This window comes from Ptychodera flava, chromosome 4 (genome assembly GCF_041260155.1).
Source record: "Ptychodera flava strain L36383 chromosome 4, AS_Pfla_20210202, whole genome shotgun sequence".
Taxonomy (NCBI): domain Eukaryota; kingdom Metazoa; phylum Hemichordata; class Enteropneusta; family Ptychoderidae; genus Ptychodera; species Ptychodera flava.
In genome coordinates this window covers 110829-129545 of record NC_091931.1, presented here as the reverse complement: position 1 = coordinate 129545, position 18717 = coordinate 110829, and the positions used below count along the sequence as shown (strand labels likewise).

The following is an 18717-nucleotide window of genomic DNA, read 5'->3' as shown; positions in this document are numbered from 1 at the left end:
TGTCTAATTAGTCTCCACGGACACCGTCCGGGGGGACTTATAGGTTTGGTCATGTCCATGTGTGCGTGCCTGCGTCCGTGTGTGCATCCGTCCGTCTGTTCACGCAGATATCTCAGACATGCCCAGGTCAATTTCTTTCAAACTTTGCACAAGGATAGTACCCTACCCCATACAGATGCACGTCGATTTGGCCATGTTAGAGGACTTTTTAGTTTACACCACCATAGACTACCATGTATAAGTCAGCTGTCTATAGAATCCCATGTATAAGGCCAAGTAAAATAAAAATTTAGTTTGTCATCATATTCATATTGCAAAAAGGATTCAGTGACACAGTTTTTAGTCCCCATGGATGAAGTCCAGGGCCTTATAGATTGGGTCATGTCCCTCCGTTCACGCAGATATATAAAATATTTTGACAAAATCTCCCGTGACCTCGGTGACCTTTGACCTCAAATATACATATTTGTCCATAACTCAGTAACCACAAGTGTTACACCCTTCATATATGGTATGATGGGACACCTTATGACGCCACATATTGTACCTCATTAATTATGTGCATATCTAATTTTGAGCGAGCCAATAGAGCTAGGTCTGATTTTTGGTATATAGGGATGACTTAGCAATTCAATTTTTTGACAAAATGTCACATGACCTCAGTGACATTTGACCTGAAATATACATATTTGTCCATAACTCAGTAACCACAAGTGCTACACCCTTCATATATGGTATGATGGGACACCGCATGACGCCACATATTGTACCTCATTAATTATGAGTAGTTTCACAATGTGCCAGTTGTGATCAAGTGCCATTGGCGCTATTTTTGGCATCACATTGGAAGGCTTCATGTCTGCTGTTGGCAATATCAAGGTTTTATCTTTGCTATTGGCAACATCAGGGTTTTATCTCTGCTGTTTGCAACATCAGGAGTTTATCTGTGCTGTTACAATCTTAAGTGTCCAAATTATTGTAATTTTGTATCCTCTCACAGTTTCAATTGAATAGCACTGTTCATGGTTACAGGTTTGTTACTAAATATAGCTGTACGCGCGCGACATCGGACACGCAGCTTGAAATGCGGACAAATTTTATCAATGTTGCATACACGGCCGTTTTTGCAGGTTGTACTCTGAGTCGTGAATATGCCTTTTAGTATTTGTTGTTACACTAGCAGTCGCCTACTAAGATTTGTTTTTGTCGATTTTGCATGCGCAATTTTCAAAAGCGTAATCAAAAAATGTGGACAAATATCTATTTTTGCATATTAATGAGAGAACAGTGACGTAAACTGTGAACAGCCCTATTAACAACTGATTATAATGTCACTCAAGTGATGAATATGCCCTGCTATATTCTTTAGGTACAACCAGTGGCAGTGCAAGTTCAAGTGCATGCAGGTTTTGTGGAAGTACATCGAACACAGGGTTATTAGCCATAGGATATGTCTGCACTGATCCGGACTGTCAGGTGTGTTATGAATATGATGCTAGTATAGACTTGCTGAATACAAGTACTGATTTAGGAAATAACACTGAGTTGACATTTTGGTGCCAACCTGTAACATAATATAAGTAAAGCACTGTCTGTTTTCATTTTCTACAGCATACCTACATTCACTTCTTTCACAGTCTTATTTGGGTTTTGTACTTTGGCAGCCATGGCCCCATATTATGGTCAGTCTCTTTCAAATTTGGCACAACAGTCAAGTGACTACAGATGTTAGTATAGTTTGCAATAAATTTTGGAATATGATCACATTTGATGCCTGTTGTGCTGTGATTATTCATGCCTGAAAATGGTAAGTGACAACCATACGTGCTTGACTTTGACAAAGACAATTTACTATCAAGAAGAACTTATGGTTGTAATTCTTGTGCATTAAATGTATTTTGTACAAACAGACTGATTTATAATAAACATGGACATTCAAGATTTATGATTTTATGATGTATTCTGATGTTCTACCAGAGAGGATAACTGTACTTGCAGCAATCTATGTCATGAAAAGTAGCATGTTCTTTTCTTTTCTTGAAGCAGCGATCTAGATGAATTGTCACGGACTCTAATCTAATACCTATTGTCATGTCGTAGAAACATGCTGAGAATGCATGCGGTAAAACTCATCCATGTGGACACCAGTGTGGTGGTATTAAAGAAGAAGAAAGGTGTCTACCATGTCTGTATGGCTGCAGTGGTAATAAACATGGTTCTATGTTGAAGCAAGATGCTGATGATATGTGTATGATATGTTTTACAGAAGCACTCTCTGCAGCACCGGCTATACAGGTACTATCATTGTCACCTCAACATGTACAGCTTGTAATGCTGCTTTCAACTCCTGCTACACATGGGAGCTTAATCTTTTACCTCTGTCTGTCTTTCCACTGGTCTGTTTGTTTCTATGTGTAACTGTTATCAAGATTTTGTATACTTCAAAAACTGCTGATTGGATTCAACTGAAATAAAACGTTTAGGTGAAATGATTAACCCTATGACGCCATAGACTTTCATACCATACAGCCTCACATGCCAAGATCTTTTTGAGCCAATAAACTTGACATGTTACACTTCTTTTAGACAGGGAAAGTGTTATTTATTTTATTTTGAACTCCGACACAGATATGATACAGTTCAAAACCATATACATCTACACTTAGTGTGTTTCCTGTGATCGGAAGCCCAGCCAAACCACTATGAATTTCAAAGATCAGGAAATGAAGAAGCTTCGAGTAGTCTTTCAATGTTTGATTTAGCAAATTTTATTTTGCATTATCTATCATTCTACCAGTTATGAACTGAATATGCTCACGTGTTTCACAACAGATTCATTAATTGTCAGTAAACAGACTAGAAAATTTTAGCATTTACTCAACATGACCTACTAATGTGACCCCTGAATGGATGACTTTGAGTTTGACAAAATTACAAACTTAGTTATCAGGCATTGAAATTGACTGCTGATGACTTGACATGTATTGACATTGATCAGACACTACTGGACGCATGAAATAATACAGTATGATATGAATTACTGCATACTTTTTGACTGTTATGACGTTGTGTAAAACAATTGTACCTTTGACCTGTCTCGTATTAAAGGGTACAAATCAATGAGCAAGGACATGTTATGCAACATTTGCAGACCTCAGTTTAATCACTAACCAAAACACAAGAACAAAGACAGACAATGTTTATTCTAACAGACCTCAGTTTAATCACTAACCAAAACACAAGAACAAAGACAGACAGTTTATTCTGACAGAGCAAACAATGCGGAGTGGAAGACAGACTTCTGATAAGACTAGACGTGTTTACGGTCTACTGCCAGAGTAACTATCTCTGACAAGGATTTATTGTATTATGTTTTTCAATATTCCTGTCAATAAACCAAATTCATGCCAATATAATCGACACCTGTGTGAGGCGTGTAATAAGAACAATCAGATATCTGTAATATCATTATATGTAGCAGGTTTCAGCAACACCGCACAGTACTCTCAGAGTTAAATCACTAATTACAAAACTTTATTTAATAATGTGTAAAGAGCTAATTATTAACTTGACAAGCTCAATGCTTCTCAATACAATTGAATATTTATCAGATCAATATCTGTAGCAAGTTTCATTAAATGTAATGCTGAAATTTTGGAGTAATATCACTAATTACAAAGTTCATTAAATATGCAAATGAACCCTTACTTAACTCCACACAACTAAATGATTTACACCACAATTAGCTATCTGTCGGATCAGTATCTGCAGCAGATTTCATCACATTTGGTCCAGTTATTTCGGAGTAATATGACAATATTACAAAACTTTATACAATATGCAAATGAGCTATTTGTTAACTTGACACTGCCAAAAGCTTGTCAGTACAATTAGATATTTATCAGATCAATATCTGTACCAGATTTCACAGATTTTGGTGCCGTAATTTCAGAGTGATATACCTAATTACAAAGTTCATTAAATATGCAAATGAACCCTTAATTAACTTGACACTACTAATTGCTTTACACCACAGCTAGATATCAGTCAGATCAGTATGTGCAGCAGACTTCATCAAATTTGGTGCAGTTATATCCGAGTTATATGACTAATTATAAAACTTCGTAAAATATGCAAATGAGCTATTTATTAACTTGACACTGCCCAATGCTTCTAAGCATAATTAGATATATATCAGATCAATATTTGTTGCATGTATCATCAAGTTAGGTGCAGTAATTTCAGAGTTATCTCACTGATAACAAAAGTTCATTAAATATGCAAATGAGCAGATAATTGACATGACAGTCATAGCATCATCATAATATTCTGAGATCGTCATCTATGGAAAGTTTCATGAAATTTTGTGCAGTATTTCTTGATATATGTCTACTCTATCATTACCGTCTCCATAGGGAAACCATTGTACGGAAAAAAACAATATTGCATAACTTCATTAATATGCAAGCCACACTAACCAAAATCTAAGGGGCCGTCGATAATAAAAGCTGACGCACAAGAAACGTAATTCCTTCATTTTACTTGAAGCCCCCTCCCTCCCCCCTCAAAACGAAAGTTCTTATGCAAAATCAAATTCGTGTTATGATGCCGCTTCTGACACCCCACACGCACCTCTCTGATCTGCACACCCATGAAAAAATACCAGAAGTGCACATAAATTAAAAACCTCCACTTTACGTTTTTCACTTTTTAAGACACAGAACCTTTTAATGTATTTCACACCTTGGAAAATGTTTCACCTACATGTTTCAAGTTGAAAAAGCATACAAGTTTCTATTTCACTTTTATGTCTTTTCGTTGTCTTTTCTGTCTCCGTATTTTGTGGTCATTCTGTTCTCGATGAACGCAAAGGTAGTATTTTACTCTCGCTGCAAATTCGCACTTCGAAAACAATAGAAGAAAATCCTTATGCAATTTTGACGCACACAAAACGAAATGAGCTTTTACCCCCTCCCCCCCCCCTAAACGAAAGAATTACGTTTGTCGTGCGTCAGCTTTTATTATCGACGGCCCCTAATCAGTTCTTGCAAGTAGCATATGGTACCTGTGTACCAAATATGACTTGAATCTGTTCAGGCGTTATTGAGTTACCATGTAAACAGACACACACACACACACACACACACACACACACACACACACACACACTAACATACACACACATGGACGGACATACAGACATCACTATGACATTAGCCCACGCATAAACACGTGAGCTAAAAATGGTAAGAGTTGACAGACGGACACTCAAAGAAAGTGATCAAAATCATGATTAGCAGAATTAAAATGCCTCTTATTCAAAATGGGAGAATTTTATTGCCAAACAAAATATTCATTTTGTTATATATCATTTAAAGAACATAATGTGAAAATTTCAAAAAATTTGACCCAGCCAGAGTGGAGTTAAATTCTTTGGAAATTTTGAAATTGGGAGAAAAAAGAAGCCAGGAAATAGGGTGATTTGCATACATTTGCATAAATTAACACTTCTGTATCAAGCAACTTACGACTGCTTGACAAGCTGAAAGGTGAACCCAACCAGTATTTTAATCTTTGGTTAACAAATTAATTAAATTGAATGAATATTGCAAAAAAGTGGTTTTTGAGCAAATTATGCTGTATTTGGTGCAGCGCCCCCTTAAACGCGGGAAATCAAGTTCCAAACTTTGCCTTAGTGAACCTCAGGCCGTTTTCAGATATATCCATGCGTGGCACTGAGTGTGAGTTGGGCGTGTACAGATATATACGGGCATGGCATTTTAAGAGTCAACTGTAAGGAAATGTATGATTGCTTAGGCCTGCATACTCAATATGATTTTCAATAATCAATGCCCATGGACTTTTGAAAATATTTTGACAATGACTGTGCAGAATTTGATAAAATTTCATGTGTATCATTAATGTATCAAGAATGACTTCAGTTAACTTTGTTCAGATAAACTTACACATACAACAATTTTAGGCCAATTTTCTAAATTACCAGGCTGATAACTTTCAAATTTGGTATATTGAATGGCAGGGATGACTCAGATGTGTACAAGTAAATGTATTTAAGTAAACGATTTTGGTCAGAATATCAACTGATCTGAAACAATTGTTTAATAGCTTTTAAATCTGGTTTGTTCTGTACTAACTATGATCTCATATAAACCTTCAAACTAGTATAATTGTCATTTTTAGCTGACATTTTGTCATATATATGTGACAATGGGATCTTATCTGATTGGTGGAAAAAGCCACATATATATATATATATATATATATATATATATATGTGTGTGTGTGTGTGTGTGTGTGTGTGTGTGTGTGATTGTTTGCTTATTGAAAACCAGATATGAACTGTAAATGCTCACGTGTTTCATTATATATTGCAGTTATGTGTAAATTTGAACCTTTGCCACATGTTTGCAACTTTATTGAAAGTATTATGATCAACATAATGAACAATATTCACCACCGATTAATTCTAAAAGGTCATGAAGTATACAAATATGTAATTAGATGAAATGAAAATATTAAAGTTCTTTGACTGCTGTCATTGTATCACCACTTTATATAGCAAGTGTAATTACCTTTGGCCAAGTCCTTCAAGCCATATATGCCAAACTGTGAAAGCTCATTAGATATGCAAATTATAAATAAGCTGACATGAAAATGTGAGATGACTTTCGATATTGTTTTAACCTGGTACAATCATCAATGTAAATAGCATGTTTTGCCAACTTTGATCAAGTGAATGTCAGGGGAAAGATCATCGAAAATGCAAATTAGGAATTGGCTGAAGAAAAATTGCTTAATGACTTTCAATAATGCTGTATCATAGTATCTTTAATGTGTATAGCAATTTTCATCAACTTTGGTCCAGTCAATTCAGATATATATCTCTAATTAGCAAAGTTCATTAAATATGTAAATTAGGAATTGGCTGAAGTAAAAATGCTTAACGATTTTTAACTTTGTTGTATCATAGTGTCTTCAATATATGTAGCAAGTTTTGTCAACTTTGGTCAAGTCAATTCAGATATATATCCCTAATTAGGAAAGTTCATGAAATATGCAAATTAGGAATTGGCTGAAGAGAAAATGCTTAATGACTTTCAAATATATTGTATAATAGTGTCTTTAATGTACATAGCAAGTTTCATCCGTTTTGATCTAGTCAATTCAGATATATATCCCTAATTATACAAATTCCTTTAATATGCAAATTAGGAATTGGCTGAAGTAAAAATGTCTTTTGACTTTCAATAATGTTATATCACAGTATCTTTGATGTATACAGCAAGTTTCAATAACTAAAATCAAGTTAATTCAGATATATATCCCTAATTAGGAAAGTTTATTAAATATGCAAATTCGGAATTGGCTGAAGTAAAAATGCTTAATGACTTTCAAGAATGTTGTATCATAGTAGCTTCAATATATGTAGCAAGTTTCATCAACAATGGTCCAGTCAATTCAAATATATATCCCTAATTAGCAAAGTTCATTAAATATGCAAATTGGGAATTGGCTGAAGTTAAAATGCTTAATGACTTTCAATAATGTTAAATCATAGTATCTTCAATATACATACCAAGTTTGGTCAATTTTGATCCAGTCAAATCAGATATATATCCCTGAATAGGAAAGTTCATTAAATATGCAAATTAGCAACTATCTTTCATGTCTTCCCTTAATGCTTCCCACTGCTGATATATCTTGGTGTGATCAACATTTGTAGCAAATCTCATCAAATTGTGTGTAGTTATTTTTAATGTATATCCATTTTTTCCAAAATCATTAATTATGCAAATGAGTAAAAAGTATGCAAGCCACACCCACCAAAAACTAATCAGTTCTTGCCATTTGCTAACTGAATATATGTACCAGATTTGATTCTGATCTGACTAGCTGTTTTTGAGATATCGGACCAACAGACAGACAGACAGACAGACAGACAGACAGACAGACGGACACACAGACAGACAGACATCGCTGCGACATATGCTCACGTGTGTAAACACGTGAGCAAATAAATAGTATGGGGGTAGTTTTCTCTGATCAACTACAGTACATGCTTAACTTGTGAACTTTTGCCTCTCCCTCAACAGTTGGACTGCAGTCATGTTTTCCATTTACACTGTTGCTGTTACATTCTAGAGAAACGTTGGGTTGGACCCCGAATTACATTTGGATTTTCACAATGTCCTATATGTAAGGTGAGTATGTTTTGACTGCCATAGATGGTATAAAAATAAACCTTTGAGGTAAGTGGATAAGTCTTCGGAGAGAGAGACTCAAATTTTGGGTCAAGTTTTAGTATTTTTATATTTTTTTCCAGTTTTAAACCTCTGAAACATGTTTTTATTGGTGAAAAGTGTGTGGTCTTATCATAGAGAAGTGTGTGGCCTTATTGTAGTGATAAATAGCTGAAATTTTCCAACTATTAGCTACAGTGTGTCAATACTTTCCTCTTGTCTTAACAGTCAGGGATCACTAGCCATAATATCTTGACAAACATATTAGATGACGGGATGGACACATTTAATTGTATGGCTTCTTTACGCAGCTATGAGAAAACAATAAGGTTAAATATTCCCCTTTCATTGAATAAATTCTAAATTGTTAAGAGTTTTGAAATCCTTTTTGTGTCGCATTAACCATTGCACCATGTTTGTGTGTATGGGGGGGGGGGGGGTTAATGCATGAATATGCTACATAGAATATATCTCACTGAGTTTTCTTCAAACAGTGATGAATTTTGCATATGCAAATTGTGGGACTAATTTGTCCCCACGTACACTGTTGGGGGGGATACAGTGTCTTCATTCGACGACTTATATATTTGGTCAAGTCCGTGCTTGTGTGCTTCCGTCCATCCATTCACGCAGATATCTCAGAGATGGTTGGAGTGATTTCATTCAAACTTGTACAAGGATTACTTCATATGTCATACATAGGCACATCAATTTGTTTTGTGATACGATCCAATATGGCTGCCGTGCGGCCATTTTGTTATGATTTTTTCATGTTCTTAGCCCTAACTCGGGCATGTCTCAACCAATTTTATTCAAAGTTGGTACATGGACATTGACGATAAGATTGAATATTGCGGCGTGGCGGCCACTTGTGTTACAATGTCTTTCATGTCCAGAGACATGACTCTGGCATGTCTCAACTGATTTTTTGCTCACGTGTTAACACACGTGAGCATATGTCGCAGCGATGTCTGTCTGTCTGTCTGTCTGTCTGTCTGTTCTGTCTGTCTGTTGGTCTGATATCTCAAAAACGGCTGATCAGATCAGAATCATATCGGTACATAGATCCAGTCAGCAAATGGCAAGAACTGATTAGTTTTTGGTGGGTGTGGCTTGCTTGCTTTTTGCTCATTTGTATAATTAATGATTTTAGAAAAAATTGATATACATTAAAAACGACTGCACAAAATTTGATGAGATTTGCTACAAATGTTGATCACACCAAGATATATCAGCAGTTGGAACCATTAAGGGGTGACATGAAAGATAGTAGCTAATTTGCATATTTAATGAACTTTCCTAATTAGGTATATATATCTGATTTGACTTGATCAAAATTGACCAAATTTGGTATGTATATTGAAGATACTATGATTTAACATTATTGAAAGTCATTAAGCATTTTAACTTCAGCCGATTCCCAATTTGCATATTTAATGAACTTTGCTAATTAGGGATATATATTTGAATTGACTGGACCAAAGTTGATGAACTTGCTACTTGTATTGAAGCTACTATGATACAACATTCTTGAAAGTCATTAAGCATTTTTACTTCAGCCAATTCTGAATTTGCATATTTAATTAACTTTCCTAATTAGGCATATTATCTGAATTGACTTGACCAAAGTTGACATAACTTGCTACGTATATTGAAGACACTATGATACAACATTATTGAAAATCATTAAGCATTTTTACTTCAGCCAATTCCAAAGTTACATATCTAATGAACTCTGCTAATTAAGGATATATATCTGAATGGACTGGACCAAAGATGATGAAACATACATTAAAGATACTATGATACAACATTTTTGAAAGTCATTAATCATTTTTCTCCAGGCAATTCCTAATTTGCATTTTCAATGATCTTTTCTAATTACGGCTATATACTTGGATTCACTTGATCAAAGTTGGCAAAACATGCTATGTACATTGATGATTATAGCAGGTTAAAACAATATCGAAAGTCATTTCACATTTTCATTTCAATTTGCATATCTAATGAGCTTTCACAGTTTGGCATATATGGCTTGAAGGACTTGGCCAAAGGTAATTACACTTGCTATTAAAAGTAGTGATACAACGACAGCAGTCAAAGAACTTCAATATTTTTATTTCAGCTAATTACATATTTGTACTTCATGATCTTTTAGAATTAATCGGCAGTGAACGTTGTTCATTATGTTGATCACAATACTTTCAATGAAGTTGCAAACATGTGGCAAAGGTTCAAATTTACACATAACTGCAATACGTAATGAAACACGTGAGCATTTTCAGTTCATATCTGGTATTCAAAGTTGGTTCGAGGACATTGACCTATGTCATACATATGCACATGGATTTGTTTCATTATATAATTCAATACGTCCTCGTGGCGGCCATTTGTTACTTTTTTTCATGTCCAGAGCCATGCCTCAGGAAAGTCTCAACCAATTTTATTCAAAGTTGGTACAAGGACATTGAGTTACCGGTATGTCATACATACCCTTACGAAAGATCAAAATTTGCCACAAGTTTGCATTCCTTATTTGTTACAAACTTGATACAAATTCTGACATCCAAACAAGCACCAATCTTGCTAGTCAGTTATATACACTTTGATTCAAACATAGGCTAAGTTTGCAGCAAGTATGTGTGGAGAGTGTGATGAACATTGCACCAAGTTTGTACAGAGAATGTAGAGGTCATTTTGTTTTTGTTTGTATTGAGTGTGCACCAAGCTTGGAGATGGGGGGGGGGGGGGGGGGGGGATTCAATATCGTGGGCATGGTATCTGTTGCCTTAGCAACAGCAGACATATACTGTTGCCCTGGTTACATTTCAGGGGATTTAGATGATTGTAATTCCTGACAGCGTCTTTTCAAAGTAATGCTCACACAACATGTGGTACATGACATCATCGTGCTGCTACTCCCCATTGTATTGTATACAAATGATAATTTCTAAACTGGCTATAAATGTACACTCTTTAGATATGTTTCTCTTGTGAGCAGCAGATTCTAAAATTCACCTTAGAGTCATGTATCCAGATGTTAGGTTGAACATCTTTGAAAAAGTCGAGAGGATATTACTACATCCAACACGCACTCACCCTACGACACATTCAACTATACTACACTGTAAAAAGAAAAAACTTCTCACACAATAAATTTTGTTAACTAAAAAACACAATATATTACTGCAGAATAAAACTATCTCTACTACCGTATTCCTCCGATTCTAAGACCCCGCCCGTTTATAAGACCCCCAGGATTATTTTATCAATTCGTAATTAGCTGTTAGTTCGTTTATAAGACCCCCCAGGGAGGTACACCCGAATTTTGACTGGAACAATAGAGCCATTGTCATGTAATGGGACCAGAATATACAATAAAAATACAATCTTTGTACTTTATACATAAAATGAGCTGTAAAATATATTCTTTTTGGCATATATGTACAGTACACTCTAATTCAAAACATTCCCTGACAATGGAATTTAGATTGAAAAATGGTAAATTCTGTCTCTTTAAAGAAGATCATACAGATCACAATTTTTTTAAATGTGTACCAAATAGAAACTGAGTGGTGAAAAAATATTAAAGTCTCATAGATAGTTAACTATGAAAAACTTATTCAAAAATTTTGTAATTTTTGTGACATATATACTTTTGTTGAAGAATAAAATTCACTAAACATTTCAAAATACCTTTCCGATGGAATGTACATGGAAAACATAAGAGTTTTAACTTAATGTTGTATTATTACATGTTCAAATCAAAACGCAAAATCATCGAAAAACATTGTCCAGAGCTACAAAAAAAATAAAAACTTCATGGGATGACCTTGACTTAACAGCGATATTTGAACACACTTAGTGTTCAGTCCAACTTCAAAAAGCAAACAACTAAACACAACCACATTCCACATCACTTGGATGATAGATTAGTTCCGCCGAGTCCAAAATATTGCTTCCACCGTAAGATACTGACAACTGTGACGAAAATAACTCTGCCATGTCCGATTTGTCCAATGCACAGCATGCAGTGGAGTTTCTATCATAAGAACCAATGCAATGATCGATAGGGACAGTCTCACTTCTTGTCATCATGATGTTCTCAATGAACAGTGGTTGGTTTGAAATGGTCCTCTGTGGCATGGAAAGTGTCAAAGCAGCAAACTCTAGCTTGAAACTTAACTGAAATCCCGCGGAATTGTCCAAGGTCATTTGAGTGTATAACGGACATCCATGATCCACTGAATGTGTTTAACTTACATAAACTCTCGGTGTCGAACGGAGGCAATGTGTCCTTCATCAAACAACAATTGTACTCCCAAATCTCTTCTTTGTTCCCTTAATCGTCCGATGACAGAAATAGTCTACAATTTCTCCCCAAAACGGCAGGTAAAACGTTGTAAATTTGACTGCTGAAGCAGTGCATGATCCATGACTTGCTATGGTGCAGTGGAATTCAAATGCTGGTGTTGGCCAAATTAGCCAATCAAGTGTTTCTCTTCACGACATGTGATCTTGTAAGGTCGAAGTTCAAATATATAATAGGCTGTGTGACCTGTGACCTCGATGCTCTCATTTATCTGAAACGTCAGTTTCTCGAGAAATGGGAGAGTATATTACTTTTTTACCAACTTTTATGCACTTGAAATCAATCATTTGAAGACATTTGGTGTCAGCTGGGATCCATGGTCTTTGGACATGTGTAATAATGCAAGTAATCATTGATAGCCGTGGCAATGACTTTTCCCTGCTCTGAGCGTACTGGTATGACAGTGTGAATGTTTTGGCGGACACATGACAGGTACTTTCAGTGGTTACGACTAGTGAACGGAACAAAAAAGTCTTTAAATGGAATTCGAGTACCATTTTTGGATCCTTATCATTTAAAATATGTCCAAGGAAATTGGTTGAAAAATGGCAGCTTAGTTGACTTTTGATGTTTTTCATTCATGATGTTGCAATGGTTTGATATGGAGGTAGCTACCTCAATGGTTTTATAAATTTGTGCATTCCACGCGTAACCTAATTCATATGTGTTTAACAACCGAGAGTATTTAAAAAATTTTAAATAAAAAAGAATTAATTTGTCATTTTGTACAATGAACACAGGGTACGTAGTTCGATCATTGTTTCAATTCTGTGACAAAACAGTGCCACGTGGGACAGCTAAAAAATCTGAAGTTCGTACCAAACTTGATTTGTATTTCACATATATCTACAAGCTTGGTACAAATGTCACAACTACCATGGTGAAAATCCCATAGTGTGTACCAAACTAGTACAAACTTGGTGCATATTTCACATGTTCAATTAAAGTGTGTATCAAATTTGTAACATATATGTACTAATATGTAGCAAGTTTTGATCTTTCGTACGGGCAGGCTCATTGATTTTTTAGATTGTCGGATCAAATATGGCTGTGTGGCAGCCATTATATTATTATTTTTCATGTTCGCTACTATAACTCAGACATGTATCAACCAATTTTATTCAAAGTTGGTACAAGGACATTGACCTATGCCATCAATATTCATGTCAATTGGTTTCACAATCAGATACAATATGGCGCGGTGGCCATTTTGCTATGGTTTTTTTATGGCCAGAGCCATAACTTGGACATGTATCAACCAATTTTATTCAAAGTTGGTACGAGGACATTGATCTATGTCATAAATATGCATGTTTATTAGTTTCACAATCCAATGCAATATAATGGCTGCCTGGTGGCCATTTTGTTATTTTTTTTATGTACAGAGCCATAACTCAGACATATTTCCAGCAATATCATTCAAAGTTGGCACAAGGACATTGACCTATATTATACATATGCTCGTCAATTTGTTTCACATCATGTAGCAGTGTCATGTCAATTATTGAAGTTTCGTAATTAGGCTGATATGTCAAGAAATAGTGCATCAAATTTCATGAAACTTGGTACAAATGTTAAGCTCACATTGCTTTAACAGTGAATAAAGACATTTATCAGTGTCTAGTTCATATTAATTTATAATTACATATCTAATGAACATTCCTATTTAGAGTGATATATCTACAAATACAGCGTCAAATTTGATGAAACTTGATACAGATGTTGACCTCATAGTGTTGTAAATACTGCATCAAACTTTATGAAATATGGTATCGGTGATAATCTGTTAGTGTTAGGATAGTATGCAAAAAATGTTTTGCAACATCTTGTCGATTAATTCCTAGTTGACTCATTCAATGACCTTTAGGATGGTGGCCTACATTGGTTTTATGTTTTCATCACCATGGAACTCATTCTTGGCCATTGAGCACCATCTGTATCAAAGTATTTTTATCACAGACCTAATTAATGAAGAGGACTCTATCCTCTCTGAGGACTTGTAATCAAAGTACCCATTGACAAGTGGGGACTGTGTAATCAACGATGACTTGTTTACGTTGTAAACGTTTCAGTTTGTATTTGAATTTGTTTTATCAATATGAAGTTGACAGTGTTTGTACTTTTGTCGCCGTCATGTAATTTTTGGTATGAAAGGCGCCTTTGATCGACTGAAGAATGATGGCCTCCGTAGGCTATAGTCACAGGGTACTGGCAAATCTATTTCTTTGGTGGCAGACGTATCAGTTGTACCGAGGGAGGCAATCCAACGGCCCTTACTAGATCAGGGCCACGCTTAGTATGCACATGCGCATAGAACAAGTTAACGTTGTTTTGCAATGACTGAATGTCAGTTGAAGAATCACACTGATGCCATCTTGTTTCGCAGTCTGGTCTGATTTTTTATGTTTTAAACTTTTTGGCGTGTATTTGATGATGTCTGGTAAATATGAAGTTGACAGTGATGGTACTTTTGTTGCTGTCGTGTGTTTTTTGGCATGAAAGGCTCCTTCATTCGACTGAAGAATGATGGCCTCCGTACATGGTACTCACTCGGTACCGGCGAATCCATTTCTTTGGCGGCAGACATATCAGTTCTACTGAGGAAGGCAATCCAATGGCCCTCAGTATAGAGCTAGGTCGGAGTGAGGCCATGCTTAGTATGCGCATGCGCGTATAACTAGTTAGTGTCGTTCTGCTGTTGAAGATGTGCTGTCCTTTCGACGCAGAAAATTTTTGAATTTTCTGTTGCTTATTTTAGGTAATTTTGTCAGTTGTGTGTTGATTTTGACATCATTGTTGACTTCAATCACTAAAGACAGTGTGTGCTTATATGTTGATCGATTTACCTGGGAAGTACGTGCATTTCAAAATTATGGCATGATCGACATGGCAATTTGGCATGATCGGCATGATCATACATGATCCAAGATTGCACTTTAGCTCTTTCACGATAAGTAATGTTGTTTGTTTCACTGTTGTTACCTATATTTCCACTATTATATAAAAAGACCATCAGAATTTCCTCGTGGTTACTTGAAATCATGCACTGGCATGCATGTAATTGTCAACATTTATGCTTGAATCATAGACAGTAGAGCCCCCTACTGTCTATGCTTGAATGTAGTAAACTCTCATACTATGAATACATTGACTGCATAGTACATACCGTATGTGTGCAAGTCACTCCGTATCATATCAAACAAAACATTTTAGTAATGCGACGTTTGAGCTGCCCAAAGCCAGAATTTACAGTTAACGTGGCAATATCTTACATGTAAAAGTCAGTTCTACTGTGAATAAAATGCAAGCTCTGTTGTAAACTATCATGAATAACACCATATTATAAATATTTTGTACCTATCACTGTATCAGAAAATCAGAAGGAAACAAACCAGTCAGAGAAACTATTGTCAGAATGATGCTGTCCAATTTTAATATTTGTTTCTTGGCACACACCAGATACTTATGACTGTCAGACAACATTTCCATATCATTTTATATTCAGTTTTTATCATATACTTTGCTTTTCACCATATTGTATGTTCTCCACTGCATTACATTATTCAAAATGAAATTTTGTTTTTGCCCATACACACTTCAGGGGTAAGCTTATTTAGTCTCACAGATTAAGATGCACTGTTGACTTACAGTCTCCAAACTTGTTTTCATTGAACATGTATTGTAGATACGGTAGATGTACACTCCACATACTAAGTACATTTTGTGGTGAGTGTATCAAGCAAATGTTTTTTAGTCAAGGGCCCAAATTTATTTTCTATTCAATGGACAACAGATAAATGTGTAATCAATGCCAACAATCCAGTTTAAGTAAAATTTGGTTTAGATTAGCCATTGTCCATTATCGTAAAATAGTTTGTTGCTAATTTTTTCTCCCCTTCTGCATTATGTGAGGGAGTTCACCATTTCCTGTTTTAGATGTTGTTGATCCTATTGAGTTCCATGTCTTAATTCACTTCCACACACGTCAAAGCTGTTGATACTGAGATTGAACTTATGCTGGAGCTGTAACCAACCAGATCAAATAACTTTCATTTATGTCCAAAAAATTTGACTTTTTGACAAACTTAACATTTATGGCAAATAATAAACACTAAAGGACGTATACAGGATGTCGGTGCCCCCCGGGCCCCATGTTATAGGATTACACCCCTATGAACAATAATCAACCATGTTGGTCACATATTTTGAGCTAGTTTCACCCATCTTACCAAATACGACAGCTACAGCTACGGTATTTTGGTTGCATAAGCCACCGCATACAGACATTCCAGATCCCATACTGCTAAATATCCATCTCATTATCAGAAGAATAAACAATTTCTTAGAGGACAAAGCATTGCATGTGTGTTAATCATTAACCTTGGCCATCTTCTCTTTCACAGATCAATATAGAGCATGGTGTCCTTAGGGATTTGCTCTCTGCCATACGAGCCTTAGAGGAAGATGTCCAAAGGAAAGCTGTTATGAGATTAGAATATGAAGGATTACATAAGTGTGAAGCGATAACCACTCCTGGTGCTAGATTTTACAATGATCCGACAGGATTTGCTATGAACAGATATGCTTACTATGTCTGTTTTAAGTGTAAAAAGGTAGGTTTGTAATATCACGACAAAGAGCACTCTCTCTCTCTCTCTCTCTCTCTCTTCAAAGAGATTTCTGTATCAAATCAACCCAGGCTAGATGATTTGAGGTTGAAGAATAAGTGTATAACATAAAAGTATACATATCATGATCACTTTTATTATGATGCAAAAATTGCTGCAAGCAAACACTTTCTACTTTAAATTTTTATACATTTCTGTGTCTATTGACAGAACTCAAATTATTTCAGAAGTAAAAAGCATTGAACTGCACAATCTATCACTGAATTGAAATATGTCATTTACATTGATTTTCCCTGTGGAAATGCGTCATTTACGTTGACTTGCAAAAATCAAATTAGCATTTGTTAGAGTAATTTCTTGGAGGGTGTGAGGTGGAAGGTATATTTGTTGGATTTTCATCATAACTATTGTTGATATGTTGTCAGGCATACTATGGTGGGGAAGCTCGTTGTGATCAAGAAGCTGACATTGCAGATGAATATGATCCTACAGAACTAGTTTGTGGAGCATGCTCAGACATCTCAAGGGCACAGGTAATTGAATATTCTGATTGGGCTAGTCATGCCCAGCAGTGTACAGCAGTGGTAGGTCCGGTCACAGATGTTCATATGTCATCAACCTTACAAACTAACATCGAGTTATTTTGCACACCAACTTGGTTTTCAAGCAGTATCTTATGGAGCATGCAGCTACTTTTGAAAAATAATTTTGTTATTATATTAAGGTGAACACTGAGTTATTGACTGGTACGAGTGAGAAATTCATACTCTTCCAAATTCAGTTGAAGTTTACAAACTTGTTTGAAGAGGGAACTCACAGAAATTTTGCATTGAGGTTGTCAAATAGACATGGAGTTGATCTATGTAAAGTTAATTTTATATTCTCAAACCTATATTAATAAAAAACACCAAAACAAGGGGAAAAAATATGCCATAATATTTGGCAACCATTTCTATCAGCCGAGCTTATCTTTGAAGGCCAACCAATGTTTACAATTGTTTACAATTGGCATTGAGGTGAAATCTGTATTTTTAACTTTTATTTTTATAAAGTGATCAGTTTACGTCGAGGTTTACATTGTGCGTCTCTTTCCTATATGTTGTACATGAACATTTTTCGTGTTTTACCGGGTCCATCATGCGATGTCATCTTACCGTGGGCATGTACTTCGTCAATTTCCCATCTAACCAACAGTGTTTCCTTGATTGAAATTCAAAGTTGCTAAATTTCTAATTTCTTTTAAAGAAACCGATTTGACAACCGATTTAAAGTAGATGCATGTTCTTAGAGTGACACTGAGGAATAGATAGTTGTGTAAATAACCAATGGTACCGGCGTGTATTTTATTGGCTGTGCACTGATGTAGTTTCTATAAATGTTGCTAAAACTTCCAGGCTTGGACTTTTTTATCCGACATGTCGTAGCAAAATTCTCTGAGAACTAATACAGACAAGGT

General features: G+C 35.6%; 1 protein-coding gene across 3 annotated transcripts in view; it reads left to right on the top strand.

Annotated features, from left to right (window-relative positions):
- Positions 1–18717, top strand: part of LOC139130331 (E3 ubiquitin-protein ligase MYCBP2-like) — a 688708-nt gene that overhangs the window by 662730 nt on the left and 7261 nt on the right. For 2 of the 3 annotated variants that reach the window (XM_070696083.1, XM_070696081.1), the window contains 5 exons: positions 1370–1476; positions 2101–2295; positions 8115–8222; positions 17037–17246; positions 17687–17794. In XM_070696083.1, the coding sequence (XP_070552184.1) occupies positions 1370–1476; positions 2101–2295; positions 8115–8222; positions 17037–17246; positions 17687–17794 (728 nt within the window). The remainder of the gene's footprint in view (positions 1–1369; positions 1477–2100; positions 2296–8114; positions 8223–17036; positions 17247–17686; positions 17795–18717) is intronic. The other variant, XM_070696082.1, reaches the window with a different exon arrangement.